At 45.9% G+C, this 24,227-nt stretch overlaps 2 protein-coding genes and 1 long non-coding RNA gene across 3 annotated transcripts in view; 1 reads left to right on the plus strand and 2 right to left on the minus strand.

Moving 5' to 3' along the window:
* Window positions 1-48: 48 nt before the first annotated feature.
* Window positions 49-10,939, minus strand: hp1bp3 (heterochromatin protein 1, binding protein 3). The gene is made up of 12 exons (XM_023827503.2): window positions 10,796-10,939; window positions 9,896-9,971; window positions 9,500-9,701; window positions 8,863-9,025; window positions 6,933-7,076; window positions 6,485-6,544; window positions 6,221-6,348; window positions 5,789-5,879; window positions 5,374-5,533; window positions 4,852-4,963; window positions 3,454-3,609; window positions 49-1,419 (listed from the first exon to the last, which is right to left on the minus strand). The coding sequence occupies exons 2-12, from the start codon at window positions 9,960-9,962 to the stop codon at window positions 993-995; spliced, it is 1,710 nt and encodes a 569-aa protein (XP_023683271.1). The 5' UTR covers window positions 9,963-9,971; window positions 10,796-10,939; the 3' UTR covers window positions 49-992.
* A 78-nt stretch (window positions 10,940-11,017) lies between these two features.
* LOC111852035 (uncharacterized) lies at window positions 11,018-16,414 on the plus strand. The gene is made up of 5 exons (XR_002840152.2): window positions 11,018-11,184; window positions 11,353-11,454; window positions 15,101-15,347; window positions 15,466-15,628; window positions 16,241-16,414. It is a non-coding gene; the product is annotated as an uncharacterized lncRNA (long non-coding RNA).
* Window positions 12,441-24,227, minus strand: part of eif4g3a (eukaryotic translation initiation factor 4 gamma, 3a) — a 47,617-nt gene continuing 35,830 nt past the window's right edge. The window contains 14 exon segments of the mRNA XM_023827502.2: window positions 12,441-13,491; window positions 13,680-13,826; window positions 14,717-14,798; window positions 15,176-15,322; window positions 15,424-15,522; window positions 16,182-16,263; window positions 16,910-17,035; window positions 17,834-18,006; window positions 19,476-19,591; window positions 20,461-20,660; window positions 20,872-20,986; window positions 21,200-21,290; window positions 22,288-22,391; window positions 23,378-23,516. Coding sequence (XP_023683270.2) covers window positions 13,310-13,491; window positions 13,680-13,826; window positions 14,717-14,798; window positions 15,176-15,322; window positions 15,424-15,522; window positions 16,182-16,263; window positions 16,910-17,035; window positions 17,834-18,006; window positions 19,476-19,591; window positions 20,461-20,660; window positions 20,872-20,986; window positions 21,200-21,290; window positions 22,288-22,391; window positions 23,378-23,516 — 1,803 coding nt within the window. The 3' untranslated portion in view covers window positions 12,441-13,309.

Here is a 24,227-nt window from a genome sequence, read left to right on the forward strand (position 1 = left end):
TACCGTAACTTTTGGAAAAGGGCAACAAAATCAGTGGCAATAAATGAATAAATGTACAAATATAGTCACTTTTATTAATGACTAAATAAATGGGCATCACAACTGAAGAATACGGGCATGCAAAGTATCTACGAGCAAGGCTCTTTCTAAAAACTGGTGGTGATCACAGTCAGTTACTAATACATACAACGTCATCCATCTCCCCCCCGTCTAAAGCGGTTCTGTATTTTACACAAAATTACTAAACTGAATCTTCTGATTTTTTTTCTTTCCCGGTGAGCTTTATTACTAATGCAAATTTTTTTTAAAAAAAAAATCTCCAACCCAGGCTTTCCCTAAACGGCGGTTTCAGGACTTCCACTTAAAGAAAAAAAAGAAAAAAAAAAGACAATTGTGCGCCCCTATTCACAAGAAACTATAACCCAATACTAAACGCCAGTCCATCGCTTCTGTAACACTATTTTGAAACCAGATTTAAGATTACACAGGTAACCGCGCCCATCTTCCATCAACAGATGAAACTTCACAAAACGAACTATATGAGAGTCATCACATTCGTGTGTAAGGGGTAAACGAAATTAAGTTTTATTAATAAAATAATATGACTTAAAAAAAAATCTTCAGCCTTCCCTGTGAACTACTATATTGGAAGAGCAGTCACCTTAACATAATTTATGTCCTTTCACTTTCTAAATATGCTATATTAATAGGGGGAAACCAGTATACATCTCATATTAATATACGAACGGAAGGATTGGGAAAACATAGCTATGTATCGTGAGCTTAGAACTGCCTCAGCACATCTTTATTATTATAATAGATTTTTACATTTATCCTGCTGGGGGGGGGGGGGGGGGCAATGTTGTAATGGGCACTTTGTTTACTGTTTACATATGACTCTAATAAAATAAAATAAAAAATGAAAACGGGTAGGGAAGCGGATACGGATAAGCAGCTGATAGAGACGGCGAACCTCTATCAGCCCACGGAGCTTATTTGCGGGACCGCAGAGATCGGAGAGATTTCCGCGACACCGATTTGGCTTTGACGGCCGATTTCGGGGGGGCCTTTTTGACGGCCGTCTTCCTCGCTGCCGGCTGCGTGCGGGCCTTGCTGGTAAGCTTCTTGGCGACTGGTGTTTTGGGCTTGGCAGACGACCCTGCCCTCTTGCTGGCGGCGTTCCGGGCGGCGGCGGCCTTGGTGGGCGGGGCTTCCTTGGTGGGCGGGGCTTCCTTGGCAGCCACCTTGGCGGCCGCCTTGGGGGCAGGCTTCCGAGCTGGGGGGGTCGGCTTCTTGGAGCGGCCCACCGGCCTCTTTGCTGGGGGAGGCTTCTTACCCTTCGCCTTCACCTGACTGGCCGGCCAGCGCTTCTTAGTGGTGGGGGGCCGCGGCAGCTTGGCCGGACGCCTCTTCTGTTTCCTGGGAACGGCATTGGACACATGAGGGCGCTGCAGCCAGGCAGAATCCTGCAAGCTTTGTGACTGGAAGACCAATCGTTTAGCCCAAGATCAGGTCAATGCTCCAGTGATTCACCAAATGATGAACTCATCCACAAATCTCAGGGATGTCAAACTGCAGTCCTGGGGGGCCGGAGCCCTGCACATTTTTGGGTTTCCCCTCATTTAACACACCTGATTCACCTCCTTGTGCTAATTACCATACAGCCCTTGAAATGAATCATTTGTGGTGGAACAGGGAAAAAGCTGAGCTACACAGGGCTCTGGCCCCCCGGGACTGCAGATTGACACCCCTTTTCTATTTGTTCTGAATCATGTTCACCACACAATATTCAGGTGTGGACCTTCCATTACAGTAATGCTTTGAACTGGAGATCAGCCACTGATAGCTTGAGTTCCAAAATGACATTTTTTGAGCAATGTTCAGAATACTGAGGGTCTAAACTGGCTTTAACACAAGAAAATGCATTTGCCAATTATCCACCCAATAATCGCTGTTAATCAGTGACAGGTGTTTAGCTCTGATCTGAGACTCATGGAGACAATGACCAGGGGTGGGGGCCGGAGCCCTGTGTAGCTTAGTTCTTTCCCTGTTCCCCCACAAATGATTCAGCTCAAGGGCTGTGTGGTAATTAGCACAAGGAGTTAAATTGGGTGTGATAAATGAGGGGAAACCCAAAAATAACCAGGGGTCAGGCGCTCCAGGACTGGAGTTTGACACCCCGGCCTTAAACCTTCAAGAAGTCATACTCTTCACTCAAAACCTAATTACTGCTGAACAGCGCCCCCACCCTCTCATCACCCATATTCCAGCATCACAGATATGATGCCCAGCAATACCGATTTTCAGATCTAGGCTGACCTCTTACTGGACTTTTGTGCCTGCCGTTCTAACGTCCACATCAATGAGTACTTCTCTTCAGGATCAGTTGCCCGTTATGCTAAACACTATCATCAATGCACCTTAAACTCCAGTGATGTTGTACTGGTAGTGAAAAGACTATTTTAGTAGAATGACCACAGCAGTCTGTCTTAAGGAGGAACACAGCTGGCCCAAAGCGAGGCTCTGTTTCCAAGGCTAACAAGCCAGACACGCTATGAGTTCAGATTCAAGAAAACTCATTTGTGATGAGACTCTGCACACCTTAACCAACCCAAGAACCAGGAAGACTCTAAATAACATAACACCTACATCTATAGGGCAGTAGTGCTCTCACCCACAGCGTACACCTAAGCAACTTCAGCATCTTCTATGCGCTTCCTGCTTTAACATACACGCGTGATGAAAACCTGACCAAACCCACCCCCACACTGCAACTAGGTATCACAACTGCATAAGTGGTTTCACTCACAATGGTGCTCACATTTGACACAGATGAGCCTCCTCTTTTTATGCATCTGTTAAAAGCGGCTACCGTATTGCGTACGTACATTACTAATATTTACGATCTTTGTAGTACTGCTGTTACAGTCGTTGCTCTTTATATCTTTATACAGCATTTGTAGCACCATTTTTTGATTGCGATGAAAAATGTGGCATGTGAATTAGATACTTTTTTTTAAATAACCTTCCCTTTGAGACATAGTGCCTTTTGTACCTTCATGACCCATCTGCTTCATGAGTTAAGCACCCCAAGAGTATAAGCCACAAGAACGGCATTTGAGGGAGGGATAATTAATTAGGAGGAAAAGTTCTCGCATCAAAAAAAGTATTGTTATTCAAAGGGGTAAAGAAGTCATTGGCTCTGATCTTAGCCAAAAAAAAACCCCACATCACTAATTATGCACTAATCGCACTCAATCAGCTAATTTCATAAAAATAGCCCAAGGGCTACATAAAGTGCAGCCCAAAGTGTGTAAAGTGTTTTGGGGACTTTTCAGATATTTTTTTCTTTGTCTTCCAAGATATCCAGGTGTACCATTGGTCAGGTGTTTCTGGAAGCTTTTTTGAATTAAAATGGAATGATCCTACTGCTGCCACAACTTAAAGACTCACCTCTTCTTGGGAGGAGGTTCATCCTCCTCATCTTCCTCAGACTCCTCTTCAGACTCGTCTTCCTCAGACTCCTCCTCCTCAGAATCCTCCTTCCTCCCACGCTTCCGCTTTCCCGGCTCTGGAGTGTTCTGTTTCTCTGGGAACAGGACAGCAGGACTGTGGAGGAAAGAGACCTAGAAGGTTAAGGCATCAGCACTTTATTACTGAAACCCAAGACCCAGCAGTACAAACAAGTATAGGTTTGTGGGCCTCAGTCAACAACCGCAAATCAATCAATTCTACCTGCATCATTCTGCGAGAGATTCTATGTTACTTTGGACACAAGGCTACATCAGGACGTAAAATTCAGCCCAGAACTCTGGGATTCCACGTGATAAATTCTGCCCTCTGGGAAAATGATTGCTATAGACAGAAATCTTGGACCAGGGACCCCCCCCCTACTGATGCACACACACTTTTCTTTTAAGGCAAGAAATTTTAATCTATTTATGCTGAAAGACTGTGCGGTCCCATCCCCTCCCTTACACATGCCAAGGAAATAAAAAATGAATATCGGACATGAACAGAAACAAAGGTGTCCCCAGCACAAAAATGTCCTTTTGGGGATAAATAAAGTACTCAGAGTCTGAATACTTCTGACCCCCAGGAATAAACCCACATACCCAAGCCTGTAGGGCCAGGCGATATCATATCGATATTATATCGTACATGCGCAACAATCACCAGGGTTTCATATGACGGGCGAAACATTTGGCCGGAAACCAGCCTTTCGGTACTATATGGATGTTTACGCTCACGATTTGTTAAGCAGGTGAATAGTATGACTAAAATATTAACGAGGCATATTATGATGCCCAAAAGTTCGTAAATTCGGCATATCCTTATTTATAATAAACGTGTTAGACTTTAAACTGCGAAAAGTGCGGCGACGTGTTTTTACTTTGTTTATCCGCAAGATCTCCTCTTTTAAAGGATATCGTGGCTGCTGAGCCGTTCCTTTCTTCACTGACCCTTCAGTGCAAATCGCACTAAAGTATACCACACATAGTATACCACACATAGTATACCAAAACAGCATGATGTGGTTTGCTCTGCTAACCAAATCTAATAAAGATTGCTAAGCTTTGGGTGCCACAAAATGCATTGCGATATTTTAGCAGTATTACTAATCTGCTTACCAAATATTGGGCGTAAATAAATGCCGGTATAGTATTGAAAAGATGCCGTCCGGCCAAATGCTTCGCCTTTCACCTGAAGCCCTGGTGATTATTGCGCATGCGCCATAATATACATATGATATCGCCTGGCCCTACAAGCCTGACACTCTTTCCTTTTGGTATCTAGGCAGCTGGACACTCACAGGCTGGTCCAAATGAACACAAAATGCAGACACCCTACCTTGGGTAGTAGGGGTAGCAAAGCTGGTAGCTTCCATTCAGGCCATTTCCAGTGATTTGCTCCATCCAGCCCATCATCTTGCACCTCTGAAGGGTCCTCTTCAGGTTCCCCACTGTTGAAAGAAACAGGAAGAGAGTAATACTGCAGGCAGTACCTGAGAACCGCACCCAGACATGCTTGCCTTGCTTCAGTACTGAATGGTCCCTACTTACATTAGAGAGAACAGTTAAAAAAAAAAAAAAAAAAACAGGGTAACAAATCGTTGGGTTTGGATTTTCTTTTCCTTAAAGCAAAGCACCAACAACACCAACACCGCAAACAACACCAACACTCTCAGGACATCAGGAAAATTAAACCGCCTTCTAGATGTCTAGAAATTGTACTTTTGCCAGAAACCAACAAATTTGTTGCAGGTTTTCCTGACCTTCATGTCAAGACCAGTCTCTTAGTTGTTCACCTCTATGTGTTCAACCTGTGTGGCACTACTGGACAGGGCCTCGGTGCGAAAACCAAGGAGCTTACCCAAGTTGTAGACCTTGCTGTCCTTGTGAGTCTCCAGGAGGAACTTGCGGAGGGTCACAATGCTGCACGTTTTGGGCTCATTCATGGCTGTGATGGCTGTCACGATGGCATCTTCCAGTGGGCCCCCTTTCAGAAGGGGCTTGTCCCCAACCCTCTTCAACTGAAAGGGAGGGGGGCAATTTCAGAGCTCATGAACTTTCCCCTCTGGTCGGAGCAGAGACCGGTGAGGCATACACACTTCCTATAAGCTGTAAAAGCCACAAAATCATCCAATCATTATCCTCTCTTAAGAGGGAAAAGGTTAGAAAATGTACTTTGCCAGAAACCAACATGCATACAGGAGCTGTCGCCAAGTGCAAATAACTTCTAAGCTCATGTCACGGCTGAAATGGGCCAGGAAAAAGTGGCAGAAGACCTGGAATGTGCCAGAAGCTCCCTTGCCGGTGATCTGCTCCAGGTGACCTCGCTCCACAGCTTTCTGCAGGGCACTCTTCAAGACGTCTGGCCTGGAAAAGAACAGAGGGCTTTGGGAGTCTCCACCAACACCATGATCAACGCACATCGATTCCCGTGACCTCGCACTGGAAGTGAATGGGCCGTATGCTTTCAGAGGCTTGACCACAGCAGTCTGTCTCAAGAGGGAAATTAATCTGACTACTGCGCTTTTTTGAATTCAAGTTAAGACTCTAGTCTAGTAAATTTGACCTCCTAACTATGGCATATAGGTGTAAGCGTTAAACCACAGATTCAATGTCCGATAAACTCCTACCACAATGATGTTAAGAACAACAGTGGATTAAAAATCCTGAAAGTCCAGCCCCCGGATTGACCTGTGAAGCAAAGGTACCTCTGCTCGACGTTGAGCTGCGGGAAGTGCTGCTCTAAGTACTTCTTGATGAGGAAGTAAGAAGCTTCCTTGGGTTCACAGAGGCGGGTGATGATCAGCGGAAGCGAATCGCCGAGCGGCTCAGCTTTCTGCAGACAGATGAAGGCGGAGGGTGGGGGGGGTTTCGTACATTGGCTAACTGCGGGAATGTCTACTGGTCAACCGTATAGGCGTCCCTTCACCAGGCGTGACAAGGAGCAGTTAGCTAGTCTGACGAGGTTATACCTTGGTGGATTTTGACTGCTTGTTAACGCTGAAGCTGCCAGAGAATCCCTTCCCCTTCAGCTGCAGGGGGGACACAGAGAGAGGCATCAGTCAAAACGAGCACTTCTCATGGGCTTCTATGGTTTTTGACCAAGCCACTGCAAAACTGTCCAATCGGCTGGACTTTCACAGAAAGGAGATTAGAGATCAGGCTGAAGTCCATCTCCGCTGCGTACCATGAAAACTCAGAAAAACAAAGAAACACATGGATAAAACCACTATCACTGTGTCAATAAGAAAAACGGGAATGGATGGTGTTACTGGTCACAAGTGTCTGAAAGATGGCTCCAGGCTTATCCACTAGCCTGTCCAAGGTAAGTGACTGCAGTATGGATGGACGGATGGATATTTCTGAAAAACCAAGACTGGAAAGAATGGAAGGAGCTCCCGATTGAGAAAGTGACTGTACCTGCTTCACCACGCCTTTCTGCACCAGGCGTGTCAGGGCCTTCTTCAGGAGAAACTTCCTCTTCTCCAGCTCCAAGGACGCATACTTCTTCATGATGTACTTCGTGACAGCAAAGGAGGAAGCCCCCGACTTCTCCTGACAGGCCTGTGAAGGGAGGCAGGTAAAAACAACAATGAACAAAGCAAACACCAACAGGTCCTCGGCCGACGGAGGGGGGGCTGCTCGCGCCCCTACCTCATCACCGTTTTTACTGAACCCAAGTTCCACAGATGCACCCAGTGGGGGAAAAAAAAACTACTGTTTATAGAAACGCGGCTGAAAAAGCACCCTAACCCTGCACAGTGAAACTAATCTCTCTTAAACCTAGATATGGCGAACACTGGTCAAGTGGGACACATATGTTTGATACACTATATCAGGGGTGTCAAACTCCTGTCCTGGGGGGCCAGAGCCCTGCACATTTTTTGGTTTCCCCTCATTTAACATACCTGATTCTCCTTGTGCTAATTACCACACAGCTCATGAGCTGAATCATTTGTGGTGGAACAACACCTCTGTGGGGTATTAACTTAAGCTCAGATCTTTGGCTTTCAATAATAAATGCTTTAATATTTATAATTAGCATCATATTTTTAAAGTGATAGAGCAAGTAAAATTATCCCAGTTTACCAATATCCACCTTACTCTTAACAGGTCAACTTAACAACAACAGGATTCCTATACACATCCCATGTTAAAATTCCACACTGTATGGGGAGGAGAGTGACAGCAATTTCCCATCTTGTCCTTGCCAGGATCTGCCACTGGCTGCATCTAGACAGTGATGCTTTAGACATAGAGATGTCGAACGGCTTCACTCATACCCTGCATTTTGCTTTCCATTCACATTTGGGATACTAAGCCAACAAATCACAACACAGTGGAAACCGATTATAGTGATCAACCACTTAAATGGATCAAAAAGCTTGGGATGGAATCATTCCTAATGAAGTTGTCGGTTTACAATATTCATTTTGGATCTTTTTATACATGACAACATATGGAAAAAAAACAAACACATAAATATATATATACACATACATATATTATTTTTCACTTTACTTTGATTGCCCTACTTTGCCTTGCGGTGACCCATCTGCTGCTGGCTAGCTACCTGAGGCTAATGCCGCATGCACAAAAAAACATTATGGAAATAGAAAGTCATTTTTTCCCTCCATGACAAATATGGACATCAAAGCCAAAAATGAGCCACCGAGATGCAGCAGTGAAACTACAATAAGCGCTTTGAGACAATGCAACGTTGTGAAAATGTGCTATATAAATTGAACTGAATATTTACGTACAATACTGTATTTTAGCATATTTGAATTACACAGTTCCATAATTTAATTTGCACAGCACTGTAATTTGAAAAGCGTTTCAAACAACGGTACTGTATTATGAAATCGTCGATAAAATTAAATAGCGACATTGTCCGTTTTATTACATTATATTCATGTAATAAATACACAAATGTCAATTAAACTGCCTGAGACAAAGAAAGATAATCTGCTTATAGTGATCAATTTCACCCAGACAGATGTGATCACTATAAGACGTTTCCACTGTATTAGTCAATGCCAATCAGCTGAAAACTTGCATTTCCCTATTGTGAACATGCTACATGGCAAGATAGCCTACATCAATATTTCCTACCCACCATCCTTTATGTGGGACGCTGCTCTTCACTATGTGGACATTCTGGTGCCGACATCTCGCTCACATCGGTGATTTCATCGAAAACATTAATAAGTAAATTCTGATGTTTAGAATAGACAGTGGGCCAGTTTGTTGCAATAGTGTGGAAACATTTCCATACTTCAATCTAATAACAACATGGAACGTCCCTTTGAAGAGACGGGCTGTGCGGGGGATTAGAACATATTCACACCTGGATAGCTTCGATGAGGATGTCATCCACCTTTGGCTGGTTGTACAGGGACACGACAGCCTTCTGGGTGGCGGGACGGCGGCTGGACGACATAGTCGCCCAGGCAGGGATGGTCCTTTTTATCTTCCTGACCTTCTCCTTCTCTTTCCCAGCATCCTTTTCTCTACAACATGGACCAAAAAGAAACATGTTAAGACAGGGGTAGCAAAAATCATACAGATTAAAAATATATATTTCTTTGCACCATCCACCACTGTTAAGGACTTAAAAAACTCCCGTTTCATGCAATCAAAACAGAATTAAACACGCACATTTTTCTTCCTCCAAGTGGCATGCTTGAACAGTACTTCGACATAATCAAATTTATCTGCTTAGCGAAAGCACTTTTTTTATTAAAGGCAACTTCAAACTGACCCATTTATATGTCGAAAGATTTACTGGAGCAGCACAGGTCAAGTATCTGACTCAAAAGTACAACAGCAGGTCTCCTCCTGGGATTTGAAACAGCAACCATCAGCTGCACTGTACTTCACTACCTGCCTCCCATGCACTGACAACGGGTCCAATTAACCAATAAGTGGAACAGACAGGTAGCTATCACATTTACGAGACGAAGGAAGGGCAACGAGTGGCTCACGTTTCTCCCTTCTCCTCCCCATCACCAGCTTCCTCTGCCTCTCCCTCCTCTTTCTTCTCCTCTTCCACTGCCTTTGGGGTCTCGCCGTTGCCCGTCTTGTCGACTGCCTCCTTCACGTCTCCTCCGGCCTCAGAGGCGGCAGAAGGAGCCTCCTGCTCCTCTCCCGTGGAGGCAGATTCCTCTGAGCCAGCATCAGGCTTAGCTAAGTAGATGCATAGACGAAGGGCACGGCACCAGAAATTTCCATTAAAAGCAACCAATTAAATTAAAAGTACTGTGCCAATCTAACCCAGCAGTGGTAGTGGCGATGGGGGCAAATTGGAAGTCCCACTAAAGATGGACTAGGTAACCACAGAAGATGGTCCTCAGTCAGTATTGGAATATCCTAATTCCTACCTCTTTCTGGAACGTTCTTAGGGGCGGTGTCCTGGGGCGCAGTCCCAGCTGCACGTCGAATAGGCATGTCTCAAACCTGTCGACCAAATGGATGAAAAAAGGTGAGGCTCTGTCAAGGTAACGATCCTATTTGCCGAACTGGTTCTCTAGCATGATTGGCCAGCATATTTTACATATGTCACCACAGAAAATCTTTGGCATTACTTATGGTTTTAATTGTAACTTTTTGTTTTGCAATGCATATATACCACAACTTGAAACTTTTGCCAGATAGTGCAATTAAAGCAAAACAATTTTAAGTTATTTAAATGTGACAACCTTGTGTACAAATGAGACGTGCGAATCTTCGGAATGACGTGCATTTTAAATAATAAATGCATGAGCTAACAAGAAAAACAGTGTTCTTTTATCAGCCGTTAAAATAAATATATTTATTTAAACAGTCCAGTGGCGTAAATATGGCCAGATTCGGGGATTTAAGTTACAGATGTGCAACAAGCTAACCCATAACGTGCATAAGAAAAGCATAAAATATTTATCAATTTGTATTTCGGAAACAATGACCACGGGCAATAGTGTCGCTTTCTAAGACTTAACTGGTCGCCAATCTAGTTTGCGAGTTGAACAGCTTTGTAAATTTTAAGCAACGTGCAACAATGCAGATGCCAATTACAGCGCATCTCTCGATGGAATAAGCCGAATATTCTCCATTTTGTCCATTTTCCTGTACCGCACAGTAATGGCGTTGCAATGAGCCGATGTTAAATGCAAGGAGTTGGATAGCAAAGGAAACAAACACTATTATAACATCGCGATTACGCGCCACTTGCGGATTATTTTTCTCCCACATCAACAGATGCACACCTTTATGGAAATCCGCATTTCCTTTCCTTACCTTACCTTTGCAACGTTTTAATCAACGCGTTTGTAATGAAACGGTGCTCTCGCCTTTATTTAGAATCGCATCGGCTCGCGTGCCCCGCCCCCCATCACCGCCCCCCTTGAGGCGTTAACGTCGTGGCGTCACTGCGCAGCGTGCGGAGCGCGCTCTTTGTCTTGGCTTGCGCACGGCGCACAAGTACGTGAATCAGTGCATCTGATTGGCGGCTTGGCCCGTTCGTCCGCGCGCACTTACGGTTATTCAAACAAAAAAAAGAAATAATACCCTTACCGTTTAAAATCTCTGATTTTGTCATGTAGTCCTACATAAAAGCTGTGACCCATGCTTTGACAGCTGTATTCATCAACAGAATTATGTGGTACGCAGGAAGTTCCTTACCTCAACACAGGTAACACCTTTCACAAAATTTAGACTACAGCATTTGCATCTTAATGACAGCCATTTACAACATTACACAAGTCTTAAAAAGACTAACTTATCATTTCATAGCAAAGACCTAGGAAGTGTCTACCGTTTTACTGGAGTTTTTCTTTCCTCTGGGAAACTTGCCCTCCAGGTGGCAGTAAGGCTCTTGCGGACGGGACAACTGCTGTTCGTACCTGCTTTTGATGGGACAGTGGATTTGATCATACACCGCTGAAAACTGCAGAAGAGTAAGGTATTGGTAATTTCTGAATTACGTAGAAAAAACCTTAGTTTCGGAAATGTATGACTTTATGCGTTTTAAATTCTGCAGATGACCCTGCCAACGAATTAACCATATTTTGAAATGTTTTGAAAACATTCCCCCATTACGACGACCAACATGTAACCGATTAAAGCTTTCTTCATAAAACAAATCGGCCGCACACGGGCCAAACGTGTCTGATACAGAAGACATACGGCTCCCTAAACCTTGTAACCCTCTGGAACAGCAGCAAAACTCGGTCCTAACGGCAGCAGTCAATTCAAGTATTTGCACATTCAGTATTACTTCATTCAAAAATACCAATTAAATACTAACTTGTGAATCAGTGACTAATGTAACATCCAACACCCACCTACAGCCTAAAACTAATTTTTCATCAGCTGAAGATTAGATCAGAAACTTTAAAAGGTACTGAATACGGTTTCCTTTGTTGGGCATCTGGGAGGAGACACGTACTGATGCATTATACATCTGCATTATGTAGGATATCGGATGTCCTGCCTTCCTGGACAGGTGGCATTCAAATAACCTGAAACCCTGTGCAAAGAATCCACATGGACTCTACTAAAACTCATTATTTTGCTACTTCCTAATGCCATTGAAGAACTACAGATTTGGCCTAGAGATGGTTGATTAAATAATGAGATGTGTGACACACAGACCGAATTACAGAAAAGTCAGAAGGCTATTTCTGAAAGTTCATGTACTTCAACATACCATCTCGGGATTAAAAAAAAAAGATTTAGGCCTTATTCGATTATGTCCAAGACATTTCAGTTTCTCTCTAAAGATGCATAACTGAAATTAATACATGTTAAAGCATCACAGGTCTGTAATACGTTTTTTTTGTGCTTCAGTTGGCAAAAAAATAATTTCATGGGTGGCAAATTTAGAACCAAGAAAATACCTGCTATAAAATAACACACATGCGAAACACAAACACCAATACGCCCACATTTTTCTTTTTTTAAATAACATTTTGTCTTTAATGTATTTACAAGCTTTAAATTTGCTCTACAAGTCTGTATTATGACAAGCATTCACGTTCAGGAGCCATTGTGTTGTTGAACTTCTATTTCGTTAATTGTTTTTGCGTGTCCTTCCTTGTTCTCTGAACTGTTTTTGTCAACTGCGGCGTCTCCAGAATGCACATATGTGCTTTTTTGAGGAATATATACACATTTCATACAGAGCAAGCGAAAACAGAGGGAGCAGTCCTTGTGGTTATTTAATAACCTTTAATCCCTGACCTTTCTCCCTCAGTCCCTGTCATTTCTCCCTGCTTTCCCCCTTATCCTCCAAAAAAATAAATGTTAATTTTACCCTGTATTTCAATCAAGCACGTGGAATTCAGGGGGGATTTTCGCTTCACAATTGTTAATATTATTTCTGTTATCGCTGATGTTCTCCTGAAGAGCACCTGCAAAAGTTAAATAAACTTTAGTATTTGCAATTCTTAAAAAAATAATAAATTAAACATTTCAAATCCTATGAGAACTCTTGCAAAGTAATTGCATTGTTAAGTCCTTTCTTAAAAAGTAACAAAACAGAGTTAAAATTTAAAACAAAACAAAAAAATCCTAATAATATACATACTCAGCACGTGCCCCGACCACCACCCTGGAACTGAAACTGAATGATCCAGTACCAGAAGTTTAATATTAATATTCATCCAGAGCTATGCTTTCCAGTTTGGTATCGCTTCGTCTCCACGAGGCAAATATTGTTCTGAGCAAAAAAATAAATAATAATAAATGGCCGTGCTGCACGGGATGCTGGGGAGGCTGCTCCCCCGCAACTCCCTCCAACCGGCCCCTCCCCTTTGTCAATTGTCTTCAGACTCCTCCTCGGCCTCTCTCAGCCAGGTGAAGAAAGCCGTGACAGACTTTAGGGCCACCCCCTTGCCCCTCTGCTCTGCGGGGTCCTTGCTCGTCTCCCATTTGTAGAACGCGTCCTCCGAGATCACATCCTCGTCATACAAGCAGTCGAAGAACATGCGCAGCAAGTCTGGGGGTGGAAGGGGAACATGGGGGTATTTTACAAAGCAGTTAATGTGACCAACAAGACTAATACTGGAAAACACAATTAGTTTCCAGAAATTTCTAACTGGCCTCTGAAGTAGCAGATATTTCACTACAGGGATCTTTGCATGTAGGTGCTTTAAGCAGTGTGGCACTCGGAGAAAGGCTACTCACTGGGAGGCTGATCGAGGGAAACCATTAATGCCTGGAGTGCATAAAGTGCTTGCAGCTGTCGCTCAGTGTCTGAGTTAAGGTACTTGAGTAATACAGGCAATCTCCTCTGGATTATGGAAGTATCAACCCTACAGGAAGTGCTCTCGCCTAGGTATGGAGAGAGAGAGAGCTTGTTAGCTAGAATCTGCCCACCTTTACAAACCTTGCGTGAATGTTTGTCATTTCATGCTCAGCTTCACTTGCGCTATACAGTTCTGGAAAAAATTAAGAGACCGTAGCACTATTTTTGTTTCACTCATTTCTCAATTTATTTATATGCAAATGTGTAAAAGATGTTTTTTTTTTTTTTGCAACCTCCAGCCAGGCTCATCCCTGTTTCTCATTAATGAAGGGCTGCTTCCTTGCTTTGTGGGACTTCAGTCCTGCTTCTAGGAGCCTGATACGAGCTGTCCTAGCAGTGCACTTCACACCTGCACTTAATGTTCCCCATTCCCTTTGAAGGTCACTTGATGTCATCCTACGATTCATGAGAAACTGTCGGATAAGTTGACAGTCACCTCTGGCATTAGAATGTCACTTCTGCCCTCTGCCTGGCTGGTTTCTGGTCGTTCCCAGTGCCCCCTGTTTCACCTTGTTCTTGTGTGCTGCTCTCTTACAAATTTTGAGTCTGGAAGCAACCTGCTGCTCAGTGTAGCCTTCTGCCAGCAGAACCAGGATAAAACCAGGATTTAAAAATGCTAATTTTTTTCTAAAAAAAAATAAATATGGAGTGGTCTCAATTTTTTCCTGAGCTGTATCATTAAAAAGCTTTCATACATTAATGTGACCTCATGTAAACACAGACCTGTGCTGAGGCAATATTTCATGGAGGCTGCACCAATCAATCGACCATAATCTTTCCTCACAGTTAAATTACAATAATATGGGATATTAACAGAGTTGATAGGTGTCAGGCCTGATAGCATCCCAAAATGTTCTGGTCTGCATTACTTAAATACTCAACCTAACACACCGGTCCAAACCAGCACCACTCTTACCTCTCACAGCGGCCTTGCACACTGCAGTCATTAATGCTCTCAGGAAAGGAGATGAACTCATCTCAGATTCATCCATATTAGCCTACAATGTCGTAACAAATGCAGGAAGTCAATAATGACTGCATAATAATGAAAAACTGCAGACATATCTGCGTGGCAGCACCCTGAAGTACCTGATAAATGTTTATAAACAGTTATAAATTAAACTAACCACTGTCAACAATTACTCCGTATTTCCTAGCTGCGTGCCATATACGATGCAAGTTGATTTAGAAAATGAAGGCAGTAGAAATTTTTAAGTTTAATGGTTAACAGCAGTGTTTTCCAATCTGGTCCCTGAGGCCGGTCCACATTTTTGTTCTCTCCCAACTCCCGAAAACATAGACTGTCTGTAGGTTCCCAAGAACCGGACTGGGAAACACTGGTTTACAATATTGTCTAGAGCACTGGTTTCCATACCTCAACCCAGTCAAAGATCTGCTCATCACTTGCCCCATCCTCCAAGAGGAGCTTCTCCAGGTGCTCACTGATCTCTTCTGGGGAGAGGGCTGTCTTGGAGAGGGTGGTGGCCAGATTCAAAAAGCCTGGAGTGGTGAATTCCAGTTTCTGTGGGAGCACAAGTTGTTCAAAGGTATGTTGCTGCAACCCTGAGGTGAGGTGAGGTGGGGGTTGGGGGTGGCAGGGCAGCCTCTGGGGCTCTGCCTCACCTGTTTAGAGATAAAGGCCTGCACATCCTCTCCCTCCGGCAGGAAATCACTCCAACTCAACCCAGACTCCCTCCATAAGGCCGCGACTTTTCTATGGCTCTGTGACACAAAAGAGGATTCCCCAAGAGTCCCGCACACCCAAGGTTTGGCTTCAGAACAAACCAGAGCTTGCCACTTTAACCAGTCACAACCAACCAAAAGAGTGGTGAGTACCACTTCCTGGTACTTCACTGCAGTCCTACTCAGCGGCCATAGTTATTTTCAGCCATCATTAATAGTTAAAGATAGACACCAATAATTATGGCCAAAGGATCCCTTATTAGCAGGTGGTTGACATATTTCGGTTTCCTAAACAACTTAAATTAATCATGAAGTGGACACTGTTGATGAATTTATATAATGAAAAAAGCCTTGATTCTTAAAAACTGACAGATAGCAGAAATAACTATGCAACTACTCTAAGCTCATGGGAGTTATACCAACACAAACATGTTATGAGGGCAGAAGGAAAAATGATTGGTTCAGAGAGATAACCAATTAGATTCTAGAGGTGGTGGGTACAAGCAACTAGAGGAGGTAGGACCAAGACATCTGATTGGTTGGTCTCACCTCCTGTAGTTGCTTGGACACACCTCTACAATCTGATTGGTAATCTCTCTGAACCAAAAATTTTTCCTTCTGCCCACAGAACATTTTGGTGTAAGTAAAACTGCCGCAAGCCCAATCTGCCAAAAGACTTTCTGAGAGGAATAACTCACCATTTGTTTGCATAGTAGGTGCAGTATTTCAGAAAATAATATCCCTGCTCTTCCCACAGGAAGAAGAAATTTGCTTAATTCACTGCAGACACAGGGAAAAACAAGAATATACTTAACATTTGATGTGTTAGCCAGCCAGCTGAGTTCTTTTGTACTTTGCATTTTCACCTGAGTGGAATCACTTTTAACAAAAAACTCCAAAGTATCAAAATAAAAAGTGAGATAAACAGAAATTGGCATGAAAAAGAACAGCATCAAGGTATCAAGGTTCACTTTTAAGTTTGTTTGTGCTTTTTGTTGTGAGATTTTGAGTGGTGCACTGCAAGCTGACTTAAGGTATGGCGTCAGAAAAATTCAAGGACAAAAGTATGAAAACCATTTTCTTAACTAGCTGGCAAAAATACTCCAGTTTAGGAGTAAAGTTGTGTCATAGTATTATTATCTTCATGTTATTCTGCAACTCACATTGAAAATCTGTTTCTGTGACAAAACCAATACCAAGAATGTGACTGTAAGAAGGACTCAATGCTGAAACTCTGGGGGGGGGGGGGGGGGATCTCCCTAATCCCCCACTTAAATCATCCCTGCTGCAGGCCCGGCTACCCCTGTTCAGTGGCACTGCAGCCCACTGCAGTTTCTGACCCACTGTGGCAGGTGTGGGGATTGGGGGACACGCCCAGCGGCCCCGGGCCCCCTCATCCCAGCGGGGCACATGAGGCGGAGCTTACCTAAAGAGCTGCCTCATAGAGAGGCCGCCGTCTTGTAGGACGGGACTCAGGAGCTGGGCCAGGTACAGCCAGACGTGGGGAATGTCGATAGCCATGTCGTCAGCCAGCTCCAGCGTCTCGCCGAACCTGAGGGATGGAGGGCAGGAGAGAAGGTGGAGAAGCAAAGAATGTGGAAAGTAGGAAAAGAGTGCAGACGTGATAGGAGAGGGCGTATAGAGAGAGACAGAGAGAGGGGGGGGGACTTAAAAGAGGCATGGCTCTCCGAGTGGGGGTCTCCAAGAGCTGTTTTGGACAGCACATCTCAGTAGCTGATTTATACCAGACACACCATGTACGGGTCCAGCAGATCACTGTCCCACTGGGAAGGACACTGGATGGCACTGGGCCAAAACGTGGCTTCATGCCGCTTTTAAGGGGCGACGCCTCACCAGCACGCTACGCACATGCCATTTCTCTCATCGCCTTCCCCAGTGCCAAAAAAATCAAGTATGATCCTTGAATATACAGCAGAGTATTTAATAAAGGCTAAACTGAACATGTTTTCATGTTTCAATAGTTCTTGCACCTGGACCACATAAATAATTACTTCAGAAAGAGAACAGAAACACACCCATACACACCCCCACACCCCAACAGCCCCACAGTCGTACGGCTCTGATGTAACCCGTGAGTAACACCCTCTACAGGTCCTGCATCACATTTTCCATTCAGCTTCCTGGGGTGGGGGGATGTGTGGGACACAGGGAAGGGAGGGTGTCACACTTTTTTCATTGCTTTTCGTGACACAATTAAATGTTTTTTGATGTCTCCTGCATTGATTTTAGAACGGGAGGTGAAAAGTACAAAAAGTTAATTTGCGGTACTTTTCGGGTGTGGCTGAAATGGAAAGTCTAAAGGTGGCGGGGACACAAAAGGCTCACGCACCCTTTGAAGAGCTGCTCCTTGGGGAGGGTCCCAGACTGCAGCAGCTGGAAGAACAGCAGCCCCAAGTTCTCCCTGGTGGTCTGACTCCGCTCCAGCGTGGACTCCACCCCCAGCCTGACAAAGACGTGCAGCTGGGCCTCCTGCTCGAGCTCCTCCACACACTGTGCTGCCTCCTGTGTGTGTGGGTACACGTCAGACCGGGACGGGCATTGCTGCTGCGTGAATGCATACACGTCAGACCGGGACGGGCATTGCTGCTGCATGTGTGTGGGTACACGTCAGACCGGGACGGGCATTGCTGCTGCATGTGTGTGGGTACACGTCAGACCGGGACGGGCATTGCTGCTGCGTGAATGCGTACACGTCAGACCGGGACGGGCATTGCTGCTGCATGTGTGTGGGTACACGTCAGACCGGGACGGGCATTGCTGCTGCGTGAATGCATATACGTCAGACCGGGACGGGCATTGCTGCTGCGTGTGCATACACGTCAGACCGGGACGGGCATTGCTGCTGCGTGAATGCATACACGTCAGACCGGGACGGGCATTGCTGCTGCGTGAATGCACACACGTCAGACCGGGACGGGCATTGCTGCTGCGTGAATGCATACACGTCAGACCGGGACGGGCATTGCTGCTGCGTGTGCATACACGTCAGACCGGGACGGGCATTGCTGCTGCATGTGTGTGGGTACACGTCAGACCGGGACGGGCATTGCTGCTGCGTGAATGCATACACGTCAGACCGGGACGGGCATTGCTGCTGCGTGAATGCATACACGTCAGACCGGGACGGGCATTGCTGCTGCGTGAATGCATACACGTCAGACCGGGACGGGCATTGCTGCTGCGTGAATGCATACACGTCAGACCGGGACGGGCATTGCTGCTGCGTGAATGCATACACGTCAGACCGGGACGGGCACTGCTGCTGCGTGAATGCATACACGTCAGACCGGGACGGGCACTGCTGCTGCGTGAATGCATACACGTCAGACCGGGATGGGCACTGCTGCTGCGTGAATGCATACACGTCAGACCGGGACGGGCACTGCTGCTGCGTGAATGCATACACGTCAGACCGGGACGGGCATTGCTGCTGCGTGAATGCATACACGTCAGACCGGGACGGGCATTGCTGCTGTGTGAATGCATACACGTCAGACCGGGACGGGCATTGCTGCTGCGTGAATGCATACACGTCAGACCGGGACGGGCATTGCTGCTGCGTGAATGCATACACGTCAGACCGGGACGGGCATTGCTGCTGCGTGAATGCATACACGTCAGACCGGGACGGGCATTGCTGCTGCGTGAATGCATACACGTCAGACCGGGACGGGCATTGCTGCTGCGTGAATGCATACACGTCAGACCGGGACGGGCATTGCTGCTGCGTGAATGCATACACGTCAGACCGGGACGGGCATTGCTGCTGCGTGAATGCATACACGTCAGACCGGGACGGGCATTGCTGCTGCGTGAATGCATACAAGTCAGACCGGGACGGGCATTGCTGCTGCATGTGTGTGGGTACACGTCAGACCGGGACGGGCATTGCTTTTGCATGTGTGTGGGTACACGTCAGACTGGGACGGGCATTAACCTGGAATGCCTCAATAACACATAAGCATGCATACTTTGTAGTCGGTGATGTGCAGGAACTCCTCCATGATGGCTTTGCACCTCCTCTCCATCTCCTCTACCGGTAAAAGGAATTTTTCTGGACCAGGCCCTTCTGCAGCCTCGAGCTCCACTGCAGTAGAAGAGAGTGGCTGGGTCACAAAACGGATGGCCGAACACTGACACGGCTACATCCAAGCTATCAACTCATTCAAAAACATATTTCCCCCATTCCCCAAACTGTCCCACCTAGTTTATTTCTAGTTCAGTTTCAAACTCACCCATCCTTCCCTTTGTTTGTATCCCCATTTTGCAGAGAACTCCCCCCACAGCTTGAGGGGGGACAGAGGTAACAAAGAGAGCCTGTAGGGGGCGCCTGAGAGCACTCACTCTCCTTGGTCAACTTAAACCACAGCCATGATAGAATAATGACAGCTGTCCCACAAAATGACTCCCCCTCCCCCCCCTCCCCGTCATGATCCGGTGTTACCACACAGCACCTCAAGGCCAAACCATCCAAGGAGACGGGCTCTAAAAATTAAATGCGGCCTAAAATAAACAAAAGCACCTTCTCGCGGCGTGTTTCATCTGGCGGGTTGCTAAATTATAAGCCTTTAACAGCATGAAAACAGAAAGGGGGAAAGCAGCGTGGCAGATCAGGCCTGAGCCTGCTGTGATGGCAGATTAGTCTGGAGGTAGGCCGTCTTTCTGCTGCGCCAAGCCAGGCTCCGGAACCGCTCCATCAGTATCGCCTCGGAGCAGAAGAATCGGGCTGAACAAGCCGGCGTGCTTACGTACAGTGCAGCGAAAGCTAGATTCATGCTGCATTAACCGCGCCTGCTTTATTGCAGCGTCGCATCCCTGAATCACAGGCACGGATCAGTAAAACAGTAAATGGCCTACAGTGACTGGAGAGGGGTGTGGTCATGCCTTTTGGGCAAGGCCAGGCTGTGAGATGTACCCCCCCGAGCCTCGGTGTCATTTCCGTGTGGTGCGCCTCACCAAGCTCGTCGGATAGGGTCTGCTCTGGGTTGGCCCTCTCCTCCACGGCGGCAGGGATGTCATATGCTTCCTGGCTCGTCTCCTCAAGGGCGGGGCTGTCCGGCAGCTCCTGGGCACTGCCACCGCGGGGGAGGGGCGCCGTGTGCAAGGGGGAGGATCCTGGCGACTTGTCATTCCTCTCTTGGCCCGTGCTGTTTCGACTGACCAATCAGAACACACACCGCCTATGTTTGATCATGTTAGCATGCATGAAGCAAAGCTTTCTTAGCAACCTTGGGTACCGGGAGATCCAGTTGGTGGTTTCACCCCCTAGTCCTCCATACTATCTTGGGTTGTTTTTTCTCCATGTGTATTTGACAGCTCTGTTCAGCTGGTGTTGGATGCTCTGGATGGATGGAGATGCACGCTTACCTGCCGGGGAGCCTCCGAGAGTCTAAGTCCTGGGTGGCGGCAGCAGAGGCGGGGGTGACTGCCGGCTGCAGGGCACAGAAGCGGTTTAAGCTGCTTCCAGTGGAGCGCAATGGATCTGGGTGGGCGCAGGCACAAAGAGAACATGGAGACCTCAGCATTAAAAACGGCCCGAATGTGTATTTCACTGACACTGCAGCGAAACTGTAAGACTCAGAGTGCCACATGCTGGGGAACACACGGAGTACTGCCTTACTAAAATGGAAGAGCAGCAGACAGCCTGGTAGTCATAGTGTCAAGTTGCTCTTCCCCGCCAGCAGAGGGCGCTCACCTGAATCGTTGGCTTTGACTCCGCCACTGCTCCCCTTTATCCAATTCACCTGAGCCCGTGGTCCCAGTTGGATCTTATCATCGATGGTCGGCTGTGGAAGCAATAATGCAGATAGGTTTATTCAAAGAGCTGAGACTGCAACAGATATCCTGCAGCTAGTTATCCATATGGGTCAGGGGTTAAAGGTCGTTTCAAAGCTCCTAAGTTTGGCAGATGGGCACCCATTATCTGATCTGTAGTGCCAGCTTTCTGCCAGCAGGTGGAGCACAGGGGCAAGCCAGCCTTTGCCAAGACTGTTGCAGCAAGAACCAGCCTAGAGTCTGAAGCCAGCCTGTCACTCTGGAGCGAGCGAGTGCGCGCACACACACACACACACACACACACACACACACTCAGTGTTTAATAACAAGGAACAGCTTAACACCCCAGACAGAATATTCCCGACTAAAGTAACGACATGTTGGAGCAACATGCATTACTGGCACTGGCATAGCCACCCAGAGAGAGGAAAATTCCCAGTGTCACTGACTGGTATGGGTAACCCAATCTGATGGTCACTTACATGTCACATGGGAGAATACGGCTGTTTGCGTAACCTGCTATGGTTAGCGGGTTAGCGACAGCTGGCCAGCCTAGTTAACATGCCTTATTACACGGCTCTCTGGAATGCTTGATTCTGATTGGTCAGTTGAGACATTTGCAGGTTCGTTCTTTTCAAATAATAACCGCTCCAAAGTAATAACGCATAGCCGGTACTACTTGTATGTTTAAAATCCCTCCGCGCCAACAAAGATTACCGTTTAAAAATGTTAATCTAAAACAAATATGCCAATAAAATGTTTCAAATTCATATTCATGTCCAGTTTTTTTCCTTATGTGGCAAGTAGCCGTGTAATAAGCGGGATAATGTACAGGCAGCCGGTAGTTATCGCGAAATAACCCCCTTCAGTGTGATACAAGACCCTCCGCTTCGCGTCGGGTCCTGATCACACTGTCGGGGCTTATTTCTGCGATAACTACCGGCTGCCTGTACATTATCCCTTACGTAACCTAAATCAATCATCCCATAGCTGCCCAGGCACACTCACCTTGGAGATCTTGGGGATCTTGCTGGGGTCGATGGTCCGGCTGTTTTTGGTCACGGGCACCGTGCTCCAGGTGTCGTCGCGGGGCAGCCTCTGCTCCCGCTGGTCTGCAGAATGGAGCGCGGTGGTCATCAGGACCACTGAATACCCAAATGTCGCTTTACTACAAAAAAGCCATACATGCACTTCCCTACATGAAACCCTGCAAAAATCCTGCCCACCGAGGTCTTTACTGTCCGGGGCATAGGAACCGGAGGTGACATGTATCCCCCAATATTTTATTTTGGGTCATTCATTCCCCCCAATAAACAGATAAAACTCTCTCATATGCCCTTGTTCTCTGCTACCATTATGTTCTCTGCTACCATAGTGTGACAGATCTAGCGCCCAAAGCCAACAAAGTGAGTTCCCTATATAGTGAACTAAATTGTATACAAGCATGCATGTGTGTGGGTTATGTGTATATGACACTGAGGGGACCATTTTTTCAGTCCCCACAAGGGGAAATTCAATTATATATATATATATCTGTGATTGCAATTAAAAAACTAAAAATGCCAGAAGTCTTGTATTTTGTTTGGTTACTTATAGTTAAGGTTAGGGTAGGGGTTAAGGTTGTCATAATTAGGTTTTGGGTTATGCCCATAGAAATGAATGGAGAGTCCCCATAATGATAGAAATATACGAACTGTGCCTGCATGCATTTACACACGATACACTTTGGTATAAATGTGCTTTGGTTCAGTTAGAAGACAGTCCTGCTGGCAGGATTTCCCTTTTTTATAACTAAAAGGGTGTGATTAAAATGGGACATACCCATACAAATGATGGGACACTGTAGGGGAAAAGAATGTCGTGAATGATTTTTCCCAAAGAAATTAATGGACGGTCCCCACAAAGATATAAGTACAAACACGTGTGTGTGCGTGTCCGTGTTTGTGTGCGTGCGTGCCCGTGTGTGTGTGTGTGTGTGTGTGTGTGTGTGCATGCTGGAGGTTCAGTAGGGGGCGCCAACTCTTAATTGCTTCATTGCTTCACCACTGGAGTAATAAGTATTTGACTGCACTCCCCGCCCCGCCTTGCCCCACCCGACCTGGTCTTCTCTTGTTGTCCTTCGACATTAGCTGCTGGTGCACCTTGCGCTGCTCCTCCTGCTCCTCGATCCGCGCCTCCTTGTGAATCTGCTCGATGGTCTTGGGGCCCTGGTCCACTCGACGGGAGACCCAGTTGTGCTGTGAGCAGATGGACACTGTGGACATTCTTGGCAGTGGTGAGGCCACACCTCCACATGCAACACGCATGGAAGCTCGTTTCATTACATGACCGGTGGCCTTGAATGTGTGGCTCCCTCAAAGGTACAACTGCAGTGTCCAATCCATTTGTATGGGTATATCCCATTCTAATCACACCCTTTTAATTATAAAGGGAAATCCTGATAGCATGACTGTCGTCTAACTGAACCAAAGCCCATTTATTCCAAAATGTATCGTGTGTAAATGCACACATGCACAGTTCTTATACAGTGATCCCCCACTATATCGTGGTTCAGCCATCGCGCCCTCGTTATATCGCCGATTTTTCCCAGACGCATCACAGTTCTTTGCGTATCGCGTACCATTTCCTTGTGGTCCAATTGTTGTGAGCAAACATTTTGTGAACCGATACTGAGCTTAAACTGTTTTTATTTTTACATATTCCATTACGTATACAGAGAGAGAGAGAGAGATGTGTATATATAAACATATACATTACATATTATTATTACTCATATCCTTAGCCCGATATCCACATCATATGTGTTTACAAAGTGTGTTTTAATAAGTTTACATGTGTTTAAAGCATGTGGGAGGGGTATTTTAAGGCTTATGCTATAAAAAAAAATGTTTATTTATATGGTCTTTCTGTATCGCGTTTTTTCACTATATTGCTGATGGGTCTGGAAC

The sequence above is a fragment of the Paramormyrops kingsleyae genome, chromosome 8 (assembly GCF_048594095.1).
Source record: "Paramormyrops kingsleyae isolate MSU_618 chromosome 8, PKINGS_0.4, whole genome shotgun sequence".
Taxonomy (NCBI): Eukaryota; Metazoa; Chordata; class Actinopteri; order Osteoglossiformes; family Mormyridae; genus Paramormyrops; species Paramormyrops kingsleyae.